This window comes from Lutra lutra, chromosome 1, assembly GCF_902655055.1.
Source record: "Lutra lutra chromosome 1, mLutLut1.2, whole genome shotgun sequence".
Lineage (NCBI taxonomy): Eukaryota > Metazoa > Chordata > Mammalia > Carnivora > Mustelidae > Lutra > Lutra lutra.
The window spans coordinates 110778379-110803189 of record NC_062278.1 but is presented as its reverse complement, the minus strand read 5'-3'; the positions used below and the strand labels follow the sequence as shown (position 1 = coordinate 110803189).

Sequence of the window (24811 nt, the reverse complement as noted above, 5' to 3'; positions counted from 1 at the left end):
AGGGGAGAAGAGTGGGAGATGAGAGAGAGCAAACTAGAAGGAGGGGAATGGGACCAGGAAGAGAAGAGGCTGGGGAAGAGCAATAGCACAGAGAGAAAGAATTAGGGAGGGAGGCAAAATATAGATAAGAGGACGAGAAACAGAAGAAGGATATAAAGGGGTAACATAAATTGAAGAAAGACAGGACCAAAGAGAAAGGGTTGGGTCAGAAACAGGACACAGGTGCCTAACTCTAATCCTGTCTGTCTCAGTTTTCTCAATTGTACAATGGAAAACTCGCTTGACTATTTTTTATGACAATTAAATACAATGATGTGTGTAAAGCACCTGAAGTACTGTAGTCACTTAATGATTTTTTTGTTGTTGTTTTGCAGATTACAGTTCTGATGCCAACAATGAACCAAGTTTCAGAAAAACTCACCTGGTTTTATAGATGTTTATATCCTTCCCACCGAACATACACCCTGGCACATAGCATGCTTGCTGCGTGTGTTCAAATGAACTGAACAAAGACTGTCAGAGAAAGGAAGATGTGAAATTCTTGGAAGCAAAAAAGACATAGGAAAAGAGAAGTGGAGAAAAGAAAGAAACAAAAGCAAGGAAATAAAACTAAGAAGGAGAAAATGGAGGAAGGGATCGATGTGGAGGGAGGAGAAAGAGAAAGCAAAGAATTTCCCTTGGTGACAATTGAGCAACTCAAGCCAGCAGCTGCTACTCAACAGGGAGACTAGCAGCTCCATGGACCTCTCAAGGCATAAGCTGCCAGGTTGAGGCAGGAGGCAACTTTGAGAAGGATCAAAGGGGTGTGTTGTGGACTGAAGAGCTCATAACCATCTATCATCTTTGGGAACTTAATAAAAATCCTCCTGAGCCAAGCCTACCTTCTTCAAGCTTCATCTAATTTCAGCACCTTATTCCTAGGCAATCAACTCTGCTTGTCATAGTCACACCATCATACTACTGGGGCATCAGAGATCTCAGCCCTAACTCCCTTGAGCAGATTGTGAAATACAAGGTTAGTGAATGCTCAGTAACCATCCCATTGGATAGAGAAGTTTCCTTCAAGGTACAGTGCAAGTAGGTTGGATTGATTAATGAATGCATCAACTAACCAGTCCCTTTCTCACCCTTCTTGCTGTATACCTGTATATCTCCTCCCAAGGGAACCCTTGGGAGCCCACTGCCTTGATGAACTAAACGTGGGGTTTGATGTCAGAACCTATACTTTGAATTAGTAGATATGTGGACAAATGGTGAATGGACTATACTAGCTCATTAAAAGCAATCAGCATGGAAAATGGGGGGAAGTCTGGAGAAAACAACTTGATGACCCAGTGATATCAGTTGGGGAAGGACCATTCCAAATACAACTACTTGTCATGTGTCTTGGGAAATGGAGGTGGAGTGGGAGGTGGAATGAAAATAAAAACATTATTCCACTAGTCATCATGTTAAATGCTGAGGCACAGCATCATAGTCACGGTACCTAATGAGCAAATGTAACACAAAGGAGAGGGGCTTTCTCCCCCATGAAATGTCATAGAGCTTTGGCACTTGAGAGTTTCACTGTGCCATAATTACCAGTCCCAGTGGTAGCTCGGTACCCAGGAAAACAACAGCAATGCCCGGTCGGTCAAAGTGGTACCTAACGGGAAATGGGGTTCCTGAGAAAAGGCAGTAGTATCCAGAAGAAAGCAAGTTTCAAAGGCATCCAGCATGAGGATGGTGTGAGCTGAAGAGTGGCCATGCAGATTCATTAATTTAATGAAATGAACACAACTAGGATGAGTGTCAGTAGAGCTCGTGGTTGGCAGCTAGAGCAACGCCTCACAGTAGAGAACCAGGACAGAAGCAAGGAAAACACAGCTGCCCTGACAACTCCCAGAGATGACTGTCAGGAAGTGGTTCCCTTATTAAAATGATAACGGAATCCCCAAAATGGCCATGGGGAGGACAACCTACTCTTTGAGAGACACAGTTAGTTGGCTTGTCTATGGTTATCATTCCATGAGATTCACCCTCTGTGTTGGTCAGAAATTAGCAGCCAACTCACAACCGTGAGGAAAAAGCCAAAAACATCAGGTAGCTGCTTACCCTGATGTGACTGAGCTGTGGCTTCCCTTTAGACTTCTGTGAGAAAATTAACTCTGGTTTCTTTATGCCAGTGGCGGACTAGTTTATGTTACAATTAAAAACATGCTATTTCCACCCTTGAAAATAACTGAAAGGAATTATACCTTAGAATACATAACTGCTATATATACCCTCTCTCAGAGCCCACCAACCCCAACCCATCTCCATGCTTCTTTTTATTGGGTTCTCTGTTGGCTACTGACCTTGTTGGTGTCAGTGGCATCTATTACCCTTCACCCCAAAATACCTCAAGCATAAGACTCCCTATAGTTCAGACCTAAAAGACAGAGAGCTAAAATAAAAGAGAAGTAGACCTACATTCCAGGGATAATTCATTGGGGGAGGGTGGGAATTTGGGGTCTTTTATTTTATAAAGAGGAGAGAGACATACACAACTTCTACCACCCATAGAGAGAGCAGTTGAAAACACAGAATTCCAAAGCAGTGAATGAATGATGGTATCAGATAAAGGGATTTTTTCCCCCCCTGAACAGGAGAATAAGTTCTTTGTCCTAGAAAAAAAAAAAAGAACAAAGTTTCAGATATGCAGGTGGGACATTAAAGGAGTTAGGTTGAAGAGAAAGTTCTAGGAAAAGGGAGGATGAGGTTTGGGGAGAAGTAATGATGTTTAGAAAGATCTTTGTTGGTAATGGAGGAGTAGCCGTTTGGGAAAGGGTGAGGAGGCCACCAGCAGGACTTGCCCCAAGCTTCCATATAATCAAATTAGACTTCTGGTGTGCCATGGCAGCAGTCTGAATACTTGCTTTTATTTCTACTCCCTTCCCACACCACAGGAAGACAAGACAAAATAACTTTTTAAATATGTAAATCTGTAAGGACAGACAGAATGGGAAGTGAGACTACAGACTTCAGGAGAATTTATTTTTTTTTAAGATTTTATTTATTTGAGAGGGAGAGAGAGAGCATGCAAGAGCAGGAGGAGGGAGAAGCAGACTCCCCGCTGAGCAGGGAGACCCACATGGGGCTGGATCCCAGGATTCTGGGATCATGACCTGATCTGAAGGCAGACGCTTAACTGACTGTGGGAAAGCCCAGAGTTTGAGGAATTGTGAGCATCTGCTGTCTCTGAGGACAGGATTTCAGAGGCTAGATCTCAAAAGAACTAGCTGAAAGTCTGTTTGAAGAGGGGTTAGAACCCCAGGTTTTTTTCTTTCCACTCAAGCAGCCAGATGACCATACAGACAAGAGGTTTGCTTTCAGAAGACGGTGTAGCAGGTGGACTTGAATCAGATGGACCAGAAATGGCCAGAAGTAAGAATGAGTCCCTACAGTCCAAACAGGGAGATGACAGAAGAGCCTACTTATTAAAGCGGCTTCGGCCTCTTGGCTTCCAAAACACTGGAAATCAAGATTCTCATTTCCTCCCCACCCAAGCAGGAGATGGGAGAATTTGTCTATAGGTAAACTGAGTAGCCTACAGACACTGACATGATGGGGTAACCCCCCCCACCTTAAAAAACGGCTGGGTCTTCCACCCTGCAGTGAAACCCATCATCCTAGAAGCCCCCCCAAGGCACTTCTGAGCAGCATGGTAGCGCTCTTTTAAATGTGAAGAGACAGCCAGAGATCACAAGATATTTCCAGAAAGAATATAATGATAATGTAATACTGGGTGTCCATGGTACTTCAATTTTAGAAAAAGAACATAATGCCAAAGACACAAAAGCAGACCAAAGGAAGAAAGAAAGAAAGAAAAGGAACTCTAAGGAAAGAGAGATAAGGCAGGAGGCAGAAAAAAAAAAAAAAAAGGCCTCAAAACTGTAATTATTGTAGAGGCTGCTTTTAGGCAACAGGCTTGAATCATGGAAACCTGTGTAGGGTCAAAGAGCCCACAGCGACCACTGAGCTGAATGTACACAGGCCCGGTAAGCTACCCACCACAAAATAGCCATAGACCTTGACTGACCAGTGGGCTTCTTACAACCGGGCACAGGTACCAAAAAAAGAAAATTTCATATGTCCTCATACCACCTCACTCTCCCACTTAACTATAGCCCCCAACCACTGCCTCCTGGCAGAGGGTCTCTCCTTCGCTGTCCTGCTGGCTGATGCCTTGCAATGTATTCAAGAAACTTCTACCTCCTTTGCTCTGCCTTGGGTGAATCCTTTCAAAGAAGAGTTTTTAGAAATTTTTAAGAGTCATTAAGAGAAATGAAGATTGAAAGAAAAGAACTGAAAGGTGAAGTTGAGATTTCTAAGAAATCAGAAAAATAACAACAGAAAAGCAAAGAGAACATAGAAAAGATAAAGGAATCAGAGGATCAATCCAAAAGATTCAATTTCTTGAGGAACCTCCGTACTGCTTTTCATACCAGCAATAACTATTTGGTATTTTCACCAACAGTATGCAAGGTCTCTAATTTCTCACCAATACTTGTTGTCTTTGTTTTTTGGTTTTTTATAATAGTCATCCTGAAAGACTTAAGATAGGGCCACATTGCATTTTTTAAAAGATTTCATTTATTTATTTACTTGAGACACAGAGAGAGAGAGTTTGGAGGGGCAGGGGGAGAGGGAGAAGCAAACTCCCTGCTAAATGTGGAGTCCAGTGCGGGGCTAGATCCCAGGACCCTGAGATCATGACCTGAGCAGATCAGGTCTAACTGACTGAGCCACTCAGGGGCCTCAGTATCACACTGCATTTTTAATTTGCATTTCCCTGATGATTAATGATGTTAAACTTTTTAAAAAATATATATTTGTTGGCCATCTTATGTTTTCTTTGGCAAAATATCAATTCAAACCCTCAGGCTATTTTTAATCAGAGTATTAAGGGCATTTTGCTAACTGAACTGTAGTAGTTCCTCATATATTTTGAAGAGTAAACCCTTAACTACCATATGATCCACCAGTCCCACTTCTGAGTCTTTATGCCAAAGAATTGAAATCAGGACCTCAAAGACATATTAGTTCTCCTACATTCAGTGCCACACTATTCACAACAGCCAAGACATGGAAAAGACCTTGAAGTCCACTGGTGGATGAATGAATAAAGAAACGTGGTGTGTACACACAATGAAATGCAACTCAGTCTAAAAAGAAGATGGAAAATCTGCAATATGTGACAATATGGGTGAACCTTGAGAACATTATGCTAAGTGAAATAAGCCAGTTACGGAAAAACAAATACTACATGATTCCACTTATCCGAAGTATCTAAAATAGACAAATTCATAGAATCAAAGAGTGAAATGGTGGTTGCCAGGAGCTGCAGAGGAGGAAATGGGGAGTTCCCCATCTAAAGGCATAAAATTTCAGTTATGCAAGATGAATGAGCTCAAGTGTTTTAATGTTAAGTGTTCTTCCCACGTAAAATAAATTTAATCCAAGAGAGTCAATATTCGATTAACAAAAGTTCCTGAAAGAGAAAGTTATAAAAAGAAATAATTTCCCAGAACTGAAAAACATGAATTTCTTAATTTAGGTGACCCACCAAATTGTGGTTCATTAACTATAAAAGGAACCACAAGACATTATTGTGAAATTTCAGAACAGATGTAATAAAGAAAAGATAATAAAATTTCCCAGAGATGGGGAAAGGGAGGTTACATACACAACAAGTTCAAGAAGCAGATAGGCGTCAAATTTCTCCACAATAGCTCCAGAAGCTAGCAGATGGAGTAAGGCCTTCAACATTCTGAGATAAAATTATTTCCAACCTATTCGTCTATACTCAGCCAATATTCTAATTAAAATGAGGGAAGAATTAGAGATATTTTCAGACATAGAATGCCTCAAAATACTGTTTTCCTCTTCTGCCCTCATTCTTAGCAAGCTGCAGGTGGAGGTGTTTGTTACACCAAAATAAGAGCATAAATCAAGAATAAACAACAATATATCAAAGAGGAAGACCTGAGCACATAGTAAGCAAAGGATCTGACACAGAAGAAAGAGGAAGAGAATTCTTAGTTTGATGACACAGAGAAATCTGTTGCCCTAAGAAGCAGCTGGGGAAGGAATCTGAAGAGGAGAAATCTCTTTGGGACAAGCAGATTGTGGGGCTTTGCTTCATCTGTCGGAATCTAAAGGTTTGTATGGTTTCATTTCAGGTATTTTCAGGAGGTAGGAAATGTTGAAGTCCATTACTGGAAGAGGATTTGGGGTATATCAATTTCCTTTCCAAGGACAGGGGATTTGGGGGGGGGGGCCTCACAAAGGAGATGGGAACTAGAGAGACAACAAAGGTTGAGATAATATGTATCATGCAGGGAAGAAGGGACTCGGCAAAAATCATCCTTTATCTCTTTAGGCTATGGCTAGGACTATTTATCTATTAATCTAGGACTATTTATCAGCCAAGAGATAAGTGAAAAAACAACAGGCTTAGCACTGAGATTGATTAAGTTAGAAGGCTCATTGTTAGGACAAAGGTCAAAGAGTCGCCATATTAGATATTCAAAAGGCAATATCCAGTAAGATAATTATGAACCCGCCACATTTCCCCCACATTCTGCTGTCTCTGCATGCATCAAAACAAGTCTCCAGCAAGTTCTCATGGCTAGAAGCTGGAAACTGCAATTGACAAAACTCCAGCGAAGTAAGAATTTAGTTAAAAGACCTCCGGCCTGAAGATGGAGCTTGCGGTTATCATGTCTTCCTTTTCTTGGAAATCATCCTAAAGCAACCAGCAGAATGGGAAGCAAAAATCAAACTCTTCCTTCAAAGAAACAGAGATTGCTGAAACATCTAGTCACAAAACTGGAAAAAGCAGGAAGGGTTAGGAAAAGCACTGGAAATGCATGAAGAGTACGGCAGAAAGTGGAAAGGGGGCTACAGAGCTCAGAAAAAGATCATCAAGTTCGTTTTCAAAGGATAAGAGCACACTCTGCAAAAACAAAATCTTTTGTCTGTAACAGGAATACAGTGTGCACACAATGGCAGCTTCCCTGGCCCCGGTTTCGATGTGAAAGGCAGAGGAGGCAAGGTTGCATTACACAGGTAAAAGGTCATTTTACGTAAGAGTCTACCCTTGTGGTTGGAGGAGAAGAGAGACTTGCAAAGTGGCAAGCCCTATAGCAGCGGTTTTCCATTACTGAGGAGAATAAAAGCCTGCCAAAACTCACACCTACACACACACACACACACACACACACACACACAAACTTACACCTAAAGCTCAGATTCAAAAGCAAATTTCTGCTCGCTTAAAACACAGGTGTGGCCCCAGCTCCATGTGAGGTTCCTGCAAATACCTGCTTAGGAAAAACTCACCACTGACTCAAAAATGAGGTTACCCATAGGAACTGCAAAAGATCTGTGCAAAGAGCCTATAAAAACAAATGAGGAAAAGAAAAACAGATTATGGAAAACATTTATCAAAAAAAAATAGTTGCTTTGAACTTGCAAATTACTTAATTTTTTAAAATCCTGTAAAAGAAGATTTGATTTGCAAAATTGAAAGGACACGCCATGATCCAGGACAAAGGAATAGTACTGTCATACTGTCACAAAGCTACTAAACTTCAAAGACAAAGAATCTTTGGGGAGCTATGCAAAAATGTTAATTCATTTACAAGGGGGTGGGGGGAAATAAGGCTGACCTCAGATTTCCCCAAGGCAAATTCCCATACCAACAAATAGTGGAGCAATGTTTATAATACCCTCAAGAAGGTAAGCTGTAACCAAGGAATATTTTACTCACTCAAAATGCCGCTCAAGCATAAAGGCAAGAAATGAACATTTTGAATATCTGATGAGCCCTTCTTGTACAAAACACTGGAAGATAAAGTTCTCTCAGCCAAGAGATAAACAAAAAAACAACAGGCTTACCACTGAGATTGAAGCTACTTTGCTGTGGGATAAAGATTAGAGCAAATGCGGGGATTATGGCAACAATTCGGGAAGAAAATGCAGTCATGTCGAAAACCGACCTCTGAGCTTCTGAGCTGAAATTCATAATGTGAAGACAAAGTTTGGGTATAAAAAAAGAAGATAGTGTGTTACTTCGCCAGGCAAAGGAGGCTGCAGCAGCCTAATGCCTCCAGCGCTGCAAGCCCACCTGGGGTAAAAGGCTGAGGGGTTTTCCAGGAAAATGCAGGATCTGAGTGTTTTCAGTAGGAATCTGGTAGCGCCGCCAGCTGAGTCCGCCGTGTCTTCAACGAGGGTCTTAGGACCAGCACCCACACCCACCATCTAAGTCTCCTAAGTATATATCGAAGTCAGCAGAATGTTGATATCAATGCCAAGTTCCTGGAACAGAGGATTCTACAGAAAAACAGGTGAAGGGGAAGGAGAAGCTTCAAGAATGAGGAAGAGAAAAATGTGTTCAAAGTCAAGCCTTGATGAAGCACCAGTGCGTCCATGTTAATTTCCATCCATCTGTATGTTTCTATAGCAGTTTCAGTAATTCTTCCTGTATGGGAAGGACTTATCTAACAGATTTGAGACAAGAATTTGGAGAATAAGTAGGTACTAATGCACATTGAATTCACTCATCCTTTATAGTAAGGGGTCAAAAGGGGTCATATCTCTTGATATCGTTAACAGCTGAGAAATCAAGTAAAAACAATGGGAATTTATTTAGCAATACGAAGGTAAATGCTAAGAAAGATAGCAATTAAAATTGAACTGAGGAGTGAGGGGAAAGAAAAAGGAAATGTACTAATTTGTGACTGCTCACAGTGGGGACTTAATAGATTCTGTCTAAACAGATAGTTTGATCCTAAGTTATGTTTATAACTGTAATTTTTAGATCAATGATAAATACTTTCCAAAGTATTGGACCACACTTGCACACTCAAAAAATAAGTACAAAACGTATTGCATAGTAGGTATTAAAACATAAAACATAAGAAAATAGTATGACAGAATTAAGCTGCACATATCACTGATAGCCAGTGATGTGCTAGCTGATACTGAACACCTGTCCTTGGGAAAACAAATCAAAACACTTTAACTTGTAGCTTTTGTTGATTTCCACAGTGTGCATGCATACTCCTACTATCACAGATGGGAAAGTCTACATTGTGTGAATGGAGGTCTGGGTCCTTGGATTCCCCAGAAGAAAATTTTCATGGGGATCCACGCTGTAATAAAGACAGCCAGAAGGAAAGTAGCAATCACAAAGCAGCTTATTAAAGAGGAGGTTGGAAAGCCAGAGATGGAACTGGCCCTAGTCCCAGCCTAGGAACTCTGAATGAATTGGGATTGGATATTTGTTGTGTCTCTCTGGCTAAGAGGAGCTGGGACATACAGTGGGGAAGTCTCTAATGGAAGTTGCTTCCAATCATTTGGGGCATTCTTCCCACTGGTTGGGAGAGGAGTTTTTGACCCTATAAAGCTTTGTACCTGAACCATTTTCATGGCAGCTTTTCTCCATGGGGATGGGGCTGTAACCGTAATGCAAATACATTATAATGAGTCTAGGGGTGACCCTGGGGCAGGAGTGGAAGAGGAGAGGACATGCTCTGCACCTATGACTCTTGACCTGTCAGTGCCAGCGTCTTAGAGCCCCAAGGTCTGGATGTTGTGCACCTGGACTTCTATTGTGTACGCTATTCCCCACTGTCCTCACCTCCAGAGCAGGCACCTTTCATTCCCTTTGAAGGACTTAAGACTCTGCTTCAGAACGTTCCTTCCACCACTCTTGTCTAGCCTCTATCTAACCCTCCCACGGCGGGTTTCAAGCTACAGAGCTGCTACCACTTAATGTGGAGTTAGAAACTCATGAGTTGGTGTGAGAGGCTCCAGCACACCGTGGCTGATAGCAATAGATTTCAATCAACTAAGAAAACTTTCATATGGCATTACAAAGCAGAATCAGCTTAACACCTGTATACAGGAGATCTTAAAAACAAAGGGGTTTGAAACTGAAAGTGAAATGGTAGGAAGTGTATAGGCAAAGACAAAACAAAACAAAAAAACCAACAGGGAGAGAGACCACTAACATATCATATAAGATGAATCTAAGGAGGGGCGCCTGGGTGGCTCAGTGGGTTAAGCCGCTGCCTTCGGCTCAGGTCATGATCTCAGGGTCCTGGGATCGAGTCCCACGTCGGGCTCTCTGCTCAGCAAGAAGCCTGACTTCCCTCTCTCTCTCTCTCTCTGCCTGCCTCTCCGTCTACTTGTGATCTCTCTCTGTCAAATAAATAAATAAAATCTTTAAAAAAAAAATTTAAAAAAAAAAGATGAATCTAAGGAAAGCAGTGTCAAAGGAGATGTCTCGAAGAGTGCTTTATAATGACAAGGCATACAAATAACAATGAAAAAATAATAATTACAAATATCTGTGCACCAAGTAACATCACGTCAATATCCACAAATAAAAATTGCATGAGTTATGTGGAGAAATAGATTAAAAATGCATGAGTAAAGGGGTGACTGGGTGGCTCAGTCAGTTAAGCATCCAACTCTTGATTTCAGCTCAGGTCATCATCTCAGAGTTGTGAGATCAAGCCTGGCAGTGGCCTCCTTGCTCAGTGCAGAGTCTGCTTGGGATTATCTCTCTCCCTCTGCCCCTCCCCTGGTCTCTCTTTCTCTTAAATAAATAAATTTTTTTTTAAATGCTATAAAGAACATTCTCCTTTTGGATTATTTCTTCTCCTGCTGTCATTCTTTTTTTTTTTTTTAAGATTTTATTTATTTATTTGACAGACATCACAAGTAGGCAGAGAGGCAGGCAGAGAGAGAGGGAGAAGCAGGCTCCCTGCTGAGCAGAGAGCCCGAAGCAGGACTCAATGCGGGGCTCTATCCGAGGACCCTGAGATCATGACCTGAGCCAAAGGCAGAGGCTTTAACCCACTGAGCCACCCAGGCGTCCCTCTCCTGCTGTCATTCTTAATGCAAAGTGTACTGTATTACTTTTTCCATAGCTAACATGCTACTTTCTTAATAGAATTTAATTTCCAAATCCTCAACTAATTTTGTAGTTTCATCAAGTTTATAATTTTTCCTCTTAAACAAAGCTTTTTAAAAAAAGAAGATAGAAGTCTAGCTGCTGCTGGAGCAATTGCACAGCCATAAACAAAACAACAAAAATGAATCCTAAGTCTCACACCTTAAGCAAAAATTAGCTCAAACGGTAAAAAACGTAAAGGAAACCATAATACTTTTAGAAAAAAAAAGTAGGAAATCTCCAAGATCTAGGCTGAGCAAAGAGCTTAAGACTTAACACAAAACACCACCCATAAAAGAAAAAATCGGTATTGAACATTAATGAAGTTAAAAACTTTTGCTCTCTGAAAGACTATTAAGAAGATGAAAAGACAGGCTACAGAATGGGAGAAAATATTTGTAAAATATGTACTTGACAAAGAACTAGTATTTAGGATATATAAACAAATCTCAACAGAATTAAAATAGGGAGAGTTTGGTAAAAAGATACAAACTTTTAGTTATGAGATGTATAAGGTCTGAGATTCTAAAGTGTAACATGTGTCTCTAGTTGATAACACTGTGTTGTATCATTGGCATTTGCTAAGAGTAGCACTGAAATGTTCACACACACACAAAAGGTAAATATGTGACAGATGCCTTTATTGCAAGGGGGAAACTTTCACAATGTATACATATACTAAATCATCACATTGTACACTTTATCTTACAATTTTATTTGTCAATTCTACAAGAGTAAAGCTGGCGGGGGGAGGGGTGTCCAAACAGTAAACACACACAAACACACACGCACAACCCGAGTCCCATGAAGAGATAATTCGCTGAGGAGGATACATGGATTGCAAATGAGCACATGAAAAGATGTTCAATGTCATTACGCAACTGGGAAATATTAGCAACTTAAAACCACAATGAGATATCATTGTGGTTTTAATATCACTAAATACCTACCAGAATAACTAAAATAAAAAATAGTGACAATACCAAATGCTGGAGAGAACTTGGAGAAATTGGTTCATTCATAACTTGCTGGTGAGCATACACAATGGTGCAGCCCCTAGAAATCAGTTTGACAGCTTCTGAAAAACTGAACACACAACTGCCATTCAACCCAGCAAATTGCATTTCTGGGCGTTTATTCCAGTGAAATGAAGATGCCCAGTCACACAGAAACCTATACACAAAAAAATTTACAGCAATTTTATTTATAAAAGCCCAATACCGGAATCTGCCCAGATGTCCTTCAATAGGTGAATGGTGTAACTGTGGTATACTGTGGTATAGTTTAACTGTGGGATATCCACCATGAAATAATATTCTGCAACACAAAGGCACCAACTACTGACGTAGGAAACAACTAGGCTGAATCTCCAGAGAAGTATGATGAGTAAAAAATGCCAATCTCAAAAGGTTACATACTGAGTGCTTCCATTTATATGCCAATCCTGAAGTGAAAATTTCAAGATTATAGAAATAGAGAACAGATTAATAGTTATCAGGGATTAAGGATGGGATAGGGACAGGTGGAAAGTGGGTATACTCTTAAGGGCAATGTGGGGGATTCTTCTGGTCATGGAATGTCCTGTATCTTGACTACATCAATCTCATCATCCTAGTTATATTATAGTTTTATAAAATGTGACCTTTGGAGAAAACTGGGTAAATGGCACAGATCTCTGCATTATTTCTTATAACTACTCATGAATGTACAATTATCACAAAATCCAAAATTTAATTTTTAAAAATCTGATGAGAATTACCCTCAATAATTACCGACAATGGATATGACAGAGTTGTTCATGTTTGACACACACATTAATTCAAGAAAAACATTTTTTAAAAATCATATTCCAGTGTCATTACTTGAATGTCAGCTGCAGTTGGGTAGTAATGTGTAGCATCAATTGTTTGCATTATTCTTCGAGTCACCAAGACTAAAAAAATCACAACCAATGAGCCTTATAGAATCCAGTAATATGAATTTCCTTAAATAATATTTTAAAATCTCACATTAATGAAAAATAAGAGTTTGGATATTGTAGTTTACACACAGAAATCAGATAGTTCTATAAAGAAAAATGTTTTTAAAATATTCACTATTCAAGAGGCACCTGGGTGGCTCAGTCAACTAAGCCCTGAGTCTTGATTTCAGCTCAGGTCATGATCTCAGAGTCCTGGGGTCCAGTGCCACAAAGGGCTCAGTGCTCAGCGGGGAGTCTGTTTGGGATTCGCTCTCCCTCTGCTCCTCCCCTGGCTCACACACACTCTCTCTCTCTTTAAAATAAATAAATTTAAAAAAATTTTAAGTAAAAAAAAAGTCACTATTTGAATATGTTTGCTATTTGAAATGACTGGGGAATGTGTATTTCCATCAGAGAAGTAAAAAAAAAAAAAGTAAATACTATGTAACTGACATATTTCAAATGCATTTCAAAGTTAAAGTTCTTAAACTGACAGCTAACAATGGATATAGCAGAGTTAATAGTTACTGACAATGGATATATGGAAGAAAATAAAATCAATCTCCCTAACATGAAAGAAATTAACGGGATCTTTATCAACAAAATTGTACTATGTTAACCCCATTTATGAACATCTTTCAAAATTTACATCTTTGCATGAGTTAAATAACATAGGCTTAAAGACAGATTTGAAAACACACTGACATTGAGTATGATGGTTATATTTAAAGATCTCTGAGATTAATCCATTTCTGATTATGTAAAACAGCATTATGATAATGTAGGTAGGTAAGATAACCTTTTTTCCTGTGGCATGATTTAATCAGTGTGAATAGGAAACGTTTCAGATCTAATTCAAACTTTTATATCCACTAACTGGGAAAGAAGGTACATTTTCATAGTATCTCCAGCTACATAGTTGTTTTGAAACAGATTTCAATTGCAGCTACTTCAAGGGTGAACTGCTAATAAGTAACAGATTTGACCTTCCTTTCAATTTAGAACTAAACGTGGATGTTGCATTAATAGGGATCTTATTAATTTATCAATACTGTTTTAAAATAAAGTGAGTCATTTAAAAGTTCAGTTGCGTAAGAAATCTGTGATATTAAATTGACATCTTGACTCTGGGCTGTAAGTAAATTGATAGCGAGGAAGAAACGGAGCAGCTGCGGAGAGCCTCGTGGAGAGGGCGCCCCCTGGAGGCCATGGCCGTTCCTCGCTCGTTGGCCCACTGGAGTCTAAGCTAGCGGTCTCCAGCCCACACCCGCCAAGGAAAGCGAATCTTTTTCTCGTTAACCAACATCCAGCATGACGCCACCTGCGTGCCAAACGCCACTAGCATACCGCGACCAGCCAGACTACTAAGAAGAGTAGGGACACGAAAGCCGGGGCAGGTACAAGCCATCCCAGAATCCGACCAAACCCACAGCCCAACCGCGACTCCGCGAGGAGCTTGGCAGCGTACGCGGCCGGAGGCGGGGCTTGTCGTCAGGAGGGGGCGCCTGTCGCCCGGGGGCGGGGCCTATCTCCTGGAGGCGGGGCCTGTCGCCCGGGGAAAGCACCTGCTGGCTGCGCACGCTTCCCGGCCGGCGTTTCAGTTGAGCGGCTGCTGGCAGACGCTCTGACCCGTTACCTCCCTCGGACGTCAGTGGCGGGAAAGGGGTCTCTGAGGCTCCGGGCACCGAGGGCCCTTGCGATAGTGTGGCCGCGGCTAGGCCAGACCAGGTGCAGGGGCGAGTCCCCGGTCGCCCTTTGCGAAGCCGCCGCGGGCTTCAGCAACAGTGACTATGGTTCGGGTGGGTTGCACCGGCCCGGGCGGGCCTCGGGGCCCGGGCCCGACCGGCCGTTGCCAGCCCAAGCCCCCTACAGCTGCAGGTGTGCGTTTCCCCCGTGGGGGAGAGGCGGAAGTGCGGGCGCGGGAGGGGACGCTTCTGGGCGCGGGTACGCCGAGTCCCCTCCCGTGGCCTTAACCCGGTCCGCCCTCGCAGGGTCAGGTGCCCGAAGCCGGGCCGTGGCTCCCACCGACTCCCACAGAGGGAGCTCCCGAATTCCCTCACCGGCAGCGCCCGTTTGTGGCTTGAAGAGGGGCAAATTGACTCTGAAGCAGCCTCAAAGGGACTCCTGCCCAGGCGTGGAGTCACGTTGCAGGTGGCAATCTTTTGTAACTCCACTTGGGGGTCACAGAAGCTTGACCTTTGGAATACCCGGGATACTCAGTGATTTAACCAGCAAAGCTAAGTCTTACCCACTTCCTTGATCCCCTCACTACATTTTTTCCGAAGAGCTCTCACTGGCCTGAAAACCTCTTCCGCAGTGAATTCTAGTACACATAACTTTGGAGTCTCCATTAAGGGTCAGGTCCTCAGGGATAGTCTAGGTAATGTCACCATTTCCTTGCTTCCTCCAAGGACAGAAGCTTCAATTGGCACCAGCTTCACAGACGTCCAACCTGTGTAGTCATACAAGGCTCCGTGCTCAGAAGGAGGGCCTTGCACTTGTTTTACTGCTTTGCGGTCACCTTTCGAAGTTCTTAATTTTTGAACCAAAGGCTCCCTCTTCTCTCTTTTCCACTGGGCCCAGCAAATTATGAACCTGGTACTGGCCCCAACTCTCATCTTTTCCTGAAGGCTGTCTTTGGTAAAATTCAGTGATATAAAAATAGCATTAAAAGGGATTCTTCTCTGGACCACTCAGCTACTAAGACATCAAGAGACAGAGAAGGGATGATTCTATTAACTAAACAGTTGTTGGAATCATGAGACCTTTCTGATCCAGTGCTCACCCCACCCCTCATTATATTTCAGGGCCTTTGAAGAATATGCAGAATGTGAAAATGCCAAGCTTCTGAAGGCATTTGGTTCCTTGCCCAAGGATAGAGGCAGGTGAGCAATCAGCTGTATTAATCAGTGCTCTGGGACTAATTTTACAGATGCCCTGGAAGGGCTAGTGCAGGTGTGGTGGGCAGATCAAGAAGGAAACTGAGAGGCTCTATAGCTATGCTGTCCAATACTGTAACCACAAAATACAAGTGACTACTGTGCACTTAAAATGAGGCAAGTCTAGGGGCACCTGGGTGGCTCAGTGGGTTAAAGCCTCTGCCTTCAGCTCAGGTCATGATCTCAGGGTCCTGGGATGGAGCCCCGCATCGGGCTCTCTGCTCAGCAGGGAGCCTGCTTCCCTCTCTCTCTGCCTGCCTCTCTGCCTACTTGTGATCTCTCTCTCTCTCTCTCTGTCAAATAAATAAAATCTCAAAAAAAAATGAGGCAAGTCTAAAATAAGATGTGCTTCACTCATCATCAGGAAAATGCAGATCAGCACTACAGTGAGATACCCCATTGCACCTGTCAGAATGGCTAAAATCAACAACACAAGAAACAGGTGTTGGTGAGGATATGCAGAAAGGCAAACCCTTTTGCATTGTTGGTGGGAATGCAAAATGGTGCAGTCACTCTGGAAAACAGTATGGAGGTGCCTAAAAAGTTAAAAGTAGAATTACCCTGTGACCCAGCAATTGCGCTACTAGGTATTTACCCAACGAGTATAAAAATTCTAATTCAAAGGGATACATGCACCTCAGTCTTTATAGCAGCATTATCTACAATAGCCAAATTATGTGAACAGCCCAGGTGTCTATCAACTGATGAAGGTATAAGGAAGATGTGAGAAACACACACACAAACTATATATTGTATACCATATAATATATATATGTGGGGTATGTGTATGTATATATACATGTATGTGTATATATATATACATATGCCAAAAAAAGTATAAAATCTTCACCATTTGCAATGACATGGATGGAGCTAGAGAGTATTAGGTTAAGTGAAGTAAGTCAGAGAAAGACAAATATCGTATAATTTCACTCACATGTGGAATTTAAGAAAAATGAGCAAAGGGGGGAAAAAAGAAGAGGCAAACCAAGAAACAGACTCTTAACTATAGAGAACCAACAGATGGTTACCAGAGGGGAGGTGGGGGGGTGGGTTAAATAGGGGATGGGATTAAGGAGGACACTTGCGACAAGCACTAGGTAATGTATGGAAGTGTTAAGTCACTATATTATACATCTGAAACTAATATTATACCATATATTAACTGAAATTTAAATAAAAACTTAAAAATGTTAACAAGAGTCTTTATAAAAATAAGAATAAAAAATAAAATAAGATGTGCTGTAAAACGTACACCAGATCACCAGATTTTAATGTCTTGTTTTTTAAAGTAAAATATTCTACTTTTAAATTGATTGCATGCTGAAATGATATTTTGGATATATTGAGTTGAATAAAATATATTAAAATTAATTTTCACTTTTTTAATGTGACTACTAGAAATTTTATATATGTAGTTCACATTATGCTTCTTTTAGAGAGCCCTGTTCTAAAGATTGCAGAGTATTGAAAACTACTTACAATGTTCAGAAAAACTGCTTTTCCCCAAAAAACTCACATTGCTTTTCTCTCCCAGAGAGTACTCCTGCATAGTCTAGAACTACAAAATTATAGTCACTTATACAGGAAAGTCTCAAACTTCTGTTCACTCTTGCCACTAGAACCAATTTGGATGCTGGCAGAACTGTTTCTTTGTCTAGTTTTGTAGAAGTAAACTGAAGGGAAGGAAGAAGGAAGCAAGGGAAGGTCACTGCACCAACCTTAGCTCTCAATTATTGTTACAAATTATGGGATTACAGCAGCCTTGGCCTGACTCCTTTTGGTCAGTCACGCTATCTTTGAAAGTAATAAGCTTTAGTGAAGAAATTGCCTGGTGCACTGGTCTGAAGTATAGATAGGAGCAGAAAATTATCTATATTTAAACTCTCACTTAAGCAGCCTCCTTCAGTTATGGAAAATACAACATACTGGGTAGACTCCAGTATCTTCAGTGTTTTGAATGTCGCTCAAAGGTAAGGCACCTGGGTGGCTTAGTGGGTTGGGCCTCTGCCTTCAGCTCAGGTCGTGATCTCAGGGTCCTGGGATCGAGCCCGGAGTTGGGCTCTCTGCTCAGCAGGGAGCCTGCTTCCCGCCCCCCCACCGCCTCTCTGCCTGCTTGTGATCTCTGTCTGTCAAATAAATAAAATCTTTTAAAAAAAATTAATGTGGTAAGTGAAGATGTCAGCTCTACATCAGTGTGTGTTGGAAGCTAGTCCTAACCCTAACTGTCCTAGAGCCTCTAGTTCCCTGGAAAGTGGCCCTAGTGTGGGAATGTGAGTGGGGCAGGGGTAGGAGGTGAGGACTGGTGCCTTGGAGGGGTAACTTGGAATTCTGGACTTGCTGCAGTTTCCAGTAGGTTGAAACTCAAGCATTTTTCCTGGCACCTAATAAGACATTTATCAAATCTAGGTACACTAAGAAGAGCTAGTTTGATCTTGTCATGATCTTCACTGTAGGTTGTGAAAGCATCCTGACCTATAGTCTTTCTTGTTAGAAGTTTTTAAACTACAAATTCAATGTCTTTAATAGACATAGGACTGTTCAGGTTATGTATTTAAGTGAGTCTTAGTCGTTTGTGTTTTAAAAGGAGTTTGTGTATTTCATCTAAGTTTCGAATTTATGGGCATACCGTTGTTTGTGATATTGTCATATTCTTTTAATGGCCAAGATCTGTAGTGATTGCGCCTTTTTCATTTCATTGTTTTGGTATTTTATGTCTTTGTCTCTCTCTCTCTCTCTCTTTTTTTTTTTAATCAATCAAGCCACAGTAGTCTGGTACTGTTGACATTTTGGGCTGAATAGTTATTTATTGTACAATGTTCACCTTTCTAGGATGTAGGATGTGTCCAGCACATGCCTGGCCTTTACACCCACTAGATGCCAGTAGCACTGCATCTCTATCCCTCTATTCCTATCTCTACCCCCACCCCAACTATAACAATCAAAATGTCGCAACATTGTTAAATGTCTCCTGAGAGGCAGAATTACCCCTGGTTGAGAACCACTGCTTTAGGCTACCTTTTGGAGCAGTTAAAAAAAAAAAAAAAATCTTTTGTATTTTACTTTCGTTTTAACTATTTCTGGAAATCTTCATTTCCTTTTTTGGAAGCAAGTTCTGTTTAGTATCATGTTCTTTGTATTGAAGGAAGTTGTTTTGACCTTTATTTTTGTACAGGTCTATTGATAATAAATTTTCTCGGTTTTGTTTGGTTTTTTGGCTTTTTGTCTGTCTTTTGAAGTCTATTTTTCCATCATATCTGAAAGATATTTTCCCTGGGCACAGTATTTTGCATTAACAGTATTTTTCCTTTAGTGTTTTACAGTTATTACTCCAATGTATTCTGAGTTGCGTAGTTCCTAAGCAGCTGTAATTCTCTGTTTCTCTGTACTGTGTCTTTTTCTCTGTGGCTTCCTTCAAGACTTTCTCTTTAACTTTGACTTTTCAGCGGTTTGAATATAATATGTTGGGGTTCGTATTTTTGGTGTTTATTCTTCTTGGGAATCTGAGCTTTTGTTACCTGTGGTTTGGTATATTTTATCATTTTTGGAAGATTTGTTTCTTGTTATTGCTCTCTCTCTTTCTTGAATTCCAAATATACTTTTATTAGACTGTTCGATCTTGTCCTACAACACTTGAACACTTATTTGAGGTTTTTTTCACACTTTCTTCTCTTTGTATTTTAGTTGGGTAATTTTATTATACAGCTTCAAGTTCATGCTTTCCAAGTGCATGCTGTATCAAGTGTACTGATTGGCTTTTTCAAGGTATTCTTCATCTCTGTTACTGTGCTTTTTGTTAGCATTTCCACTTGACGTAGTTTTTATCTCTACTGAAATTTTCTACCTGATCGTTCCTGTTATCCACCTTTAATATGTATGATTAATATATTAGTAAATGGTATTTTAAATCCCCCTCATAATTCCAAACTTAGGTTACCTCTGAACCTCATTCTCTTGATTGATCTCTCTCTCTCTCGACAATGGGGTTTTTTTTCCTTTTCTTTTTTATGTGTCTTGTAATTTTCTATCCAATTCTAGGCATCTTGTATAAAACAGTAGACATTAAAATAATGTGTGACTCAAATAAGCATGTTTCTTCTGCTGCTGAGTCAGTAATGCGGGGTCTTGAATCACTCAGCAGTTGAGCTGGGTTTGGGTTTGATTTTTTTCACCTTCAGTACACCACTGGTTTCAGTTTCCTTTGGTGTTACCTTATACTTATGGTGGGCTAGAATGCTGGAGGGATTTTTTCAATATTCCTTTTCTACTCTCAGCTTCGAGCCTTCTTTTTAACCTGCACAAAAAGGGCCTCTATCCATGCCTTTGCCTTTTCCTCTGCCTGTAACCTGCTGCTTGATAGCATGGTGGTAATGGGAGCCAGAGGATCAGTCATCTTGGTCCAGCCTCTCTTAAGCAAGCCTTATATGTTTGGGCCTTCTAAGTGGGGGCTTCCTCAGCCCTTCAGTCTCCCTGTGACACAGAATTCTACCTTGCATCTTTGATGAGTCTTGAGAAGATAAGAGTCTCCTGATTCCTAGAATTTTATTAACATAAGATCTTGGGCCCAAGACTGTTTCCTGTCCCTCCTTACCCAGGGACAGAAGCTCTTTGTCCTCTCTTATTCCTATTCTTACCCAGTATCAAGGGCCCTTTACCTGAGCCTTGGAGATAATAGAGTCTGCTGCCCCTTTCCCAGGGGCTTGAAGCTATTGTTCATAGGAAGAGGATGGCAGGACTTTTGTACTTTCCACGGTGGGAGCTTTTTCTCCTCCACCAAGGCCTTCATCTCCAAGAGAGGCTCTCTCTGACCTCCTGCCTTGTCCTGTTTTTCTCATCAGCACCCAGTGAGAACATGGAGAAGAGGCTATAAATAGAAGCAAGCTCCTTTTTTATCTGAGGCTTTTAGGGCATCCTTGTCCCCTGTTGGCCTTTAGCAGTTTGTTAACAATTCTAGCTGAATTCCTAGCACCTTGATGTCTCTTCTTGATGATGTCTTGAATTCCTAGTTCTTGATGTCTCTTCTTCAGTGCTCACATCCTATCTTCCTGATAGGACCAGTCTTTTCCTTGGAGCTCAGGTTAGTTGCTTGGTCTGTGACCCTTGTTAGGATGTCCAACCATCCCAATTTGTGTGGTATTGAGGAGTTTCCCAGGACTTACAGGACTAAAATGAGGGAAAGTCCAGTTGGTTATCCTAACCTCAGATCTCCAACAGGTTTAAGAAAAGTTTTTCTATAGTTTTCCTAGTTGTTTAGGTAAGAGTGATGTTCATGCTAAGTTTCTACATCCTAGATAGAAGCCAAATTAGTGAAATACACATGTTGACTATGAACAAAAATGGTTCTTGAGATAGTAAAATGCCATATTGGGTAAACATCTGTTTTCTTACTAAGGCAGACAGATTTTTGTGAAATCTTCCCTAAAATAGAGAATAAGCAAAATTTTCTGCCCTTCTTTTGTCTGTCAACAACAGATTTATCTCATTACCTAAATAAACTTCAGCTGAAGAGGTAGATGCTCACCTATTCTTCTTTTAACTGTATTCAACATTCAGCTAGCACCCGATTTGGACTTTACTTCCAGCAAGTGAGTAGCTCCTACAGATTTTTTAGTGAAACCAAAAAAAGAAAGAAAGAAAAAAAGAATCTTAATGTCCTTTTGTGGGGGAGGAAGAAGGCCGAATACAGTAATAGGCTTTCAATAAGAATAGTGACCACCTCTGGGTAAATGTGCTGTAGGTATGTGTACACGTGTGTGTGTAATTTTGCTATCAACTGCTGGGAACATGCTTGATTTACATTGCCATTGTGCTATATCTGGTCTTGTGGTTTTTATTTCAGATATCAAGGGAGCCTGAGAATGTTTGTGACCCCTCCAGCCAGCAGTAGTGGTAATAAGGTAGGCAGCCTCAAGGCAATACTTTATATTTTGTGTTCTGTTGAAGGCTCTATCATTGCTCAGTTATGCCTTGGAGTATCCAAGAGAAATAGTTAAGATGTTTGATGAACTTGTAGGCTGTATATATGGTATCTTCCTATTAAAATTGTCAATCGTTTGATTAGTATAAGAAATACAGCACAGAAATCTTAAGATCAGGAGCGTGTATAATCTCAACAGCTGGGTGGTTTATGTGGCAGTAGATCTAAGAGCTAAGATGTAGAGTGTTTATCATGTGTCAAGCATTGTCCGAAGAGTTTTACATCTATTAACATACTGAATCCTCATACATAGAAACTTCGTAACAATCCAGAGACGCCTGGGTGGCTCAGTCGGTTAAGTGCCTGCCTTCAGCTCAGGTCGTGATCCTGGGGTCCCGGGATAGAGCCCCACATCGGGCTCCCTGATCTGCTTCTCCCTCTCCCTTTGCCAATCCTCCTGCTTGTGGTCTCTTGCTCTTTCTCGCAAATAAATAAAATATTAAAAAAAGAGAAACTTCATAACAATCCTAGAACATTAGGTGTTATTATCTACATATCACAGATTAGAAAAATGAGGACCAAAGAAGTTTGGTAATGTGCTCAGGTCACACTGAACGAAAGATGACTTAAGCTCATGTAGTCTGTTTCCAGAATTCTTTTAACCACTATGACAAAGAAAAAAAAGAGGTAAAGATTTCAACTTTCAGGAGGGTATATAGTAGTGCGGGAGTTGTGTATATGTGAACAAAAAAAGCCTTTCAAATAACATTTTGATTTTAGGTTATGTACCAAACAGAGATGTATGGAAAGCTAAAGGAGGACATGCTAAGGAAGAGGACTCAAAAAATGATAAAGTGATGTTTTTGTACTCACTACAAGTCAACATAGTATGAATTACACCAACAGGTGTGGTCGGATATTTGATTTAAAGTTCACGTACTACCAGATGACCCAGTAATAGTGGAAATGCTGCAAAACAACGTGCAGGACAAGCTCTACTTCTCTCCACGGGATACTTGGATACTTTCAGTTTCAAAATCGAAGATGACTTAGATGCCACTTGCCCTAAAGAGGAAATTGAGTATGAAAAGTTTTATCAGTTCCATTTATGATTCAGTGATTGAGAACAAAACCAGTGAACGGTATGTAAAAGAACTTTGGTTTAAGGGTGACGACATGAACATTAGTAACTCACATGAAGCACAGTGAGATTCACAAATGACTAGAAAATTCTATAACCCTCCAAACCAATCCTTGTAATCAGAGGACACCTAGGGGAGCAGGACAGTCAACAGTTACATCCACAACTTCGGAGAAGTCTGTTGGTGGGGACTCTGACTTTGCTGAAAAAGTAGGATGCTTTGGTTTTTCAAGTCAAGTGATTATTATCAGAAAATATTGTTTATAACTATAGATGGGACGAAATCTTTAACCTAAGAGCAATCACCAAAATCCTCTCTATATGTACTGGATGACGTACATGACTTTAAACAGCTCTTAATAGGCACTCATTTACATGTGAATTTGATATTCTCACAGAGGCAAAAGTAATCCAAGAGTAAGAAGAAAGTACTCAGATTGTATTGAAAGGTATAATCATAAATTCTGTAGGATGTTTTCTTAAAATTAATTTTGACCAGGGACTAAAATGTTTATAGAGTGTTGGTAATCTCATCTAGCTGATAGCCCTTAGTAAAAGGATGATATATTTGCTTTACTGTAGTACTTATCCTCCAGACAAGTGAAAGAATTTAATATAACAAGCTCAGCTACAATATGATAATCTGGAGTTTTCTACTTAATTGAATGAGGATGTACTTTTGAAGGGCCAATTCAGTACTTAAGGTATTGTCAGCAACGAGCAGAAAGGGGAGCACTTTTCTACTAGGATCAGCTCTGCTCCAAAATGGTGGTTATGCTTTTTTTTTTTTTTTTTTTATTGAGTATTACTTTCTGAATTGAAATGATCCCACAGAAGACTTGGTTTGAGGCTTGGTTAGGGTTAGATAATGGACACAGAGGGCATTGGGTTGGAGTGTTAGTGACTGTGGCTTCTCAGGTCTCTCCAGCTCCTCCCAGGACAGGTGCTGAGGCTGGTGATACTCGGGTTCTGCCTGCCCAGGTTGGAGAAGCTTTCCAAGCCTCTTATATCCCCACCTACGTTGTCCCCAAATCCCAGTATATCACATGGTTACAAAAACTGCCTTTCACAAGCCTGATCATCTGGACCTCTAACCTTCAGGATCCTGGAATGATCCTTGCTAAACTACCAACATTATCTTGCTACATTGTCTACAGTTAAGGTAATAGTGATTAGGCATCTTACATGGTCATATTTTGATGTTGTGAGAAAGAGGAAGCTGTGAGAGGTGTATGAATTCAGGTCTGCAATGGTCAGAGTTACAGTGGGAGTTAAGCAAAGCACTTGGGTCCGTTCTTACCACATAAATAGGAAGGTATGTCCAGGTGTTGAAGGTATTTGTGACCACTCTCAAGGTACTTATGGGCATAACAAAACCCAGCTACATTTTTTCCCCCCATGGTCTCAGTAGTTTGCCACACCCGGTTGTGGGAACCATTTGGTTGTTTAGATACCTGTCTGGAATATCACAAGGCCTCGGCCCCTGCTAGTTGCCAGAGTCAGAAACTCCACTGTTATCATTGTTTCCTCACAGAGTAATGGTGAGGGCTTGGGTAATAGAGGGTGTTGGTACTATGAATCAAAAATGGAAAGTAGTAAGTGTTTCTTGAAGTTCACAGAAGAATTTGACCGCCGGAAAAAGTATTTTGTATAAATATAAGAAACCAGTGTGGGAACTTCAAAGTACAGTCTGCACTGGTCAATTTAATTTGGTGCTTCTCAGCCTTTTTTATTTTCATTGTTCCCCTTCCCACAAAGAGATTTTCTATATTTTCTCTTAAAGTGTTCACAGATTTAAGGCCAGTTGGTGAGTATTACTTTTCCACGTAGATGAGGATTAATTAAGAGAGTAGGACGGATCTTACCA

The 24811-nt window shown here is 40.8% G+C and overlaps 1 protein-coding gene across 1 annotated transcript in view; it reads left to right on the top strand.

Moving 5' to 3' along the window:
* Positions 1-1655: 1655 nt before the first annotated feature.
* The window catches only part of LOC125101235 (uncharacterized), a 33695-nt gene continuing 10539 nt past the window's right edge, over positions 1656-24811 (top strand). Inside the window, exons 1-4 of the mRNA XM_047731842.1 lie at positions 1656-1727; positions 14290-14825; positions 15755-15832; positions 21726-21783. Of these exons, the coding sequence (XP_047587798.1) occupies positions 1656-1727; positions 14290-14825; positions 15755-15832; positions 21726-21783 (744 nt within the window). The remainder of the gene's footprint in view (positions 1728-14289; positions 14826-15754; positions 15833-21725; positions 21784-24811) is intronic.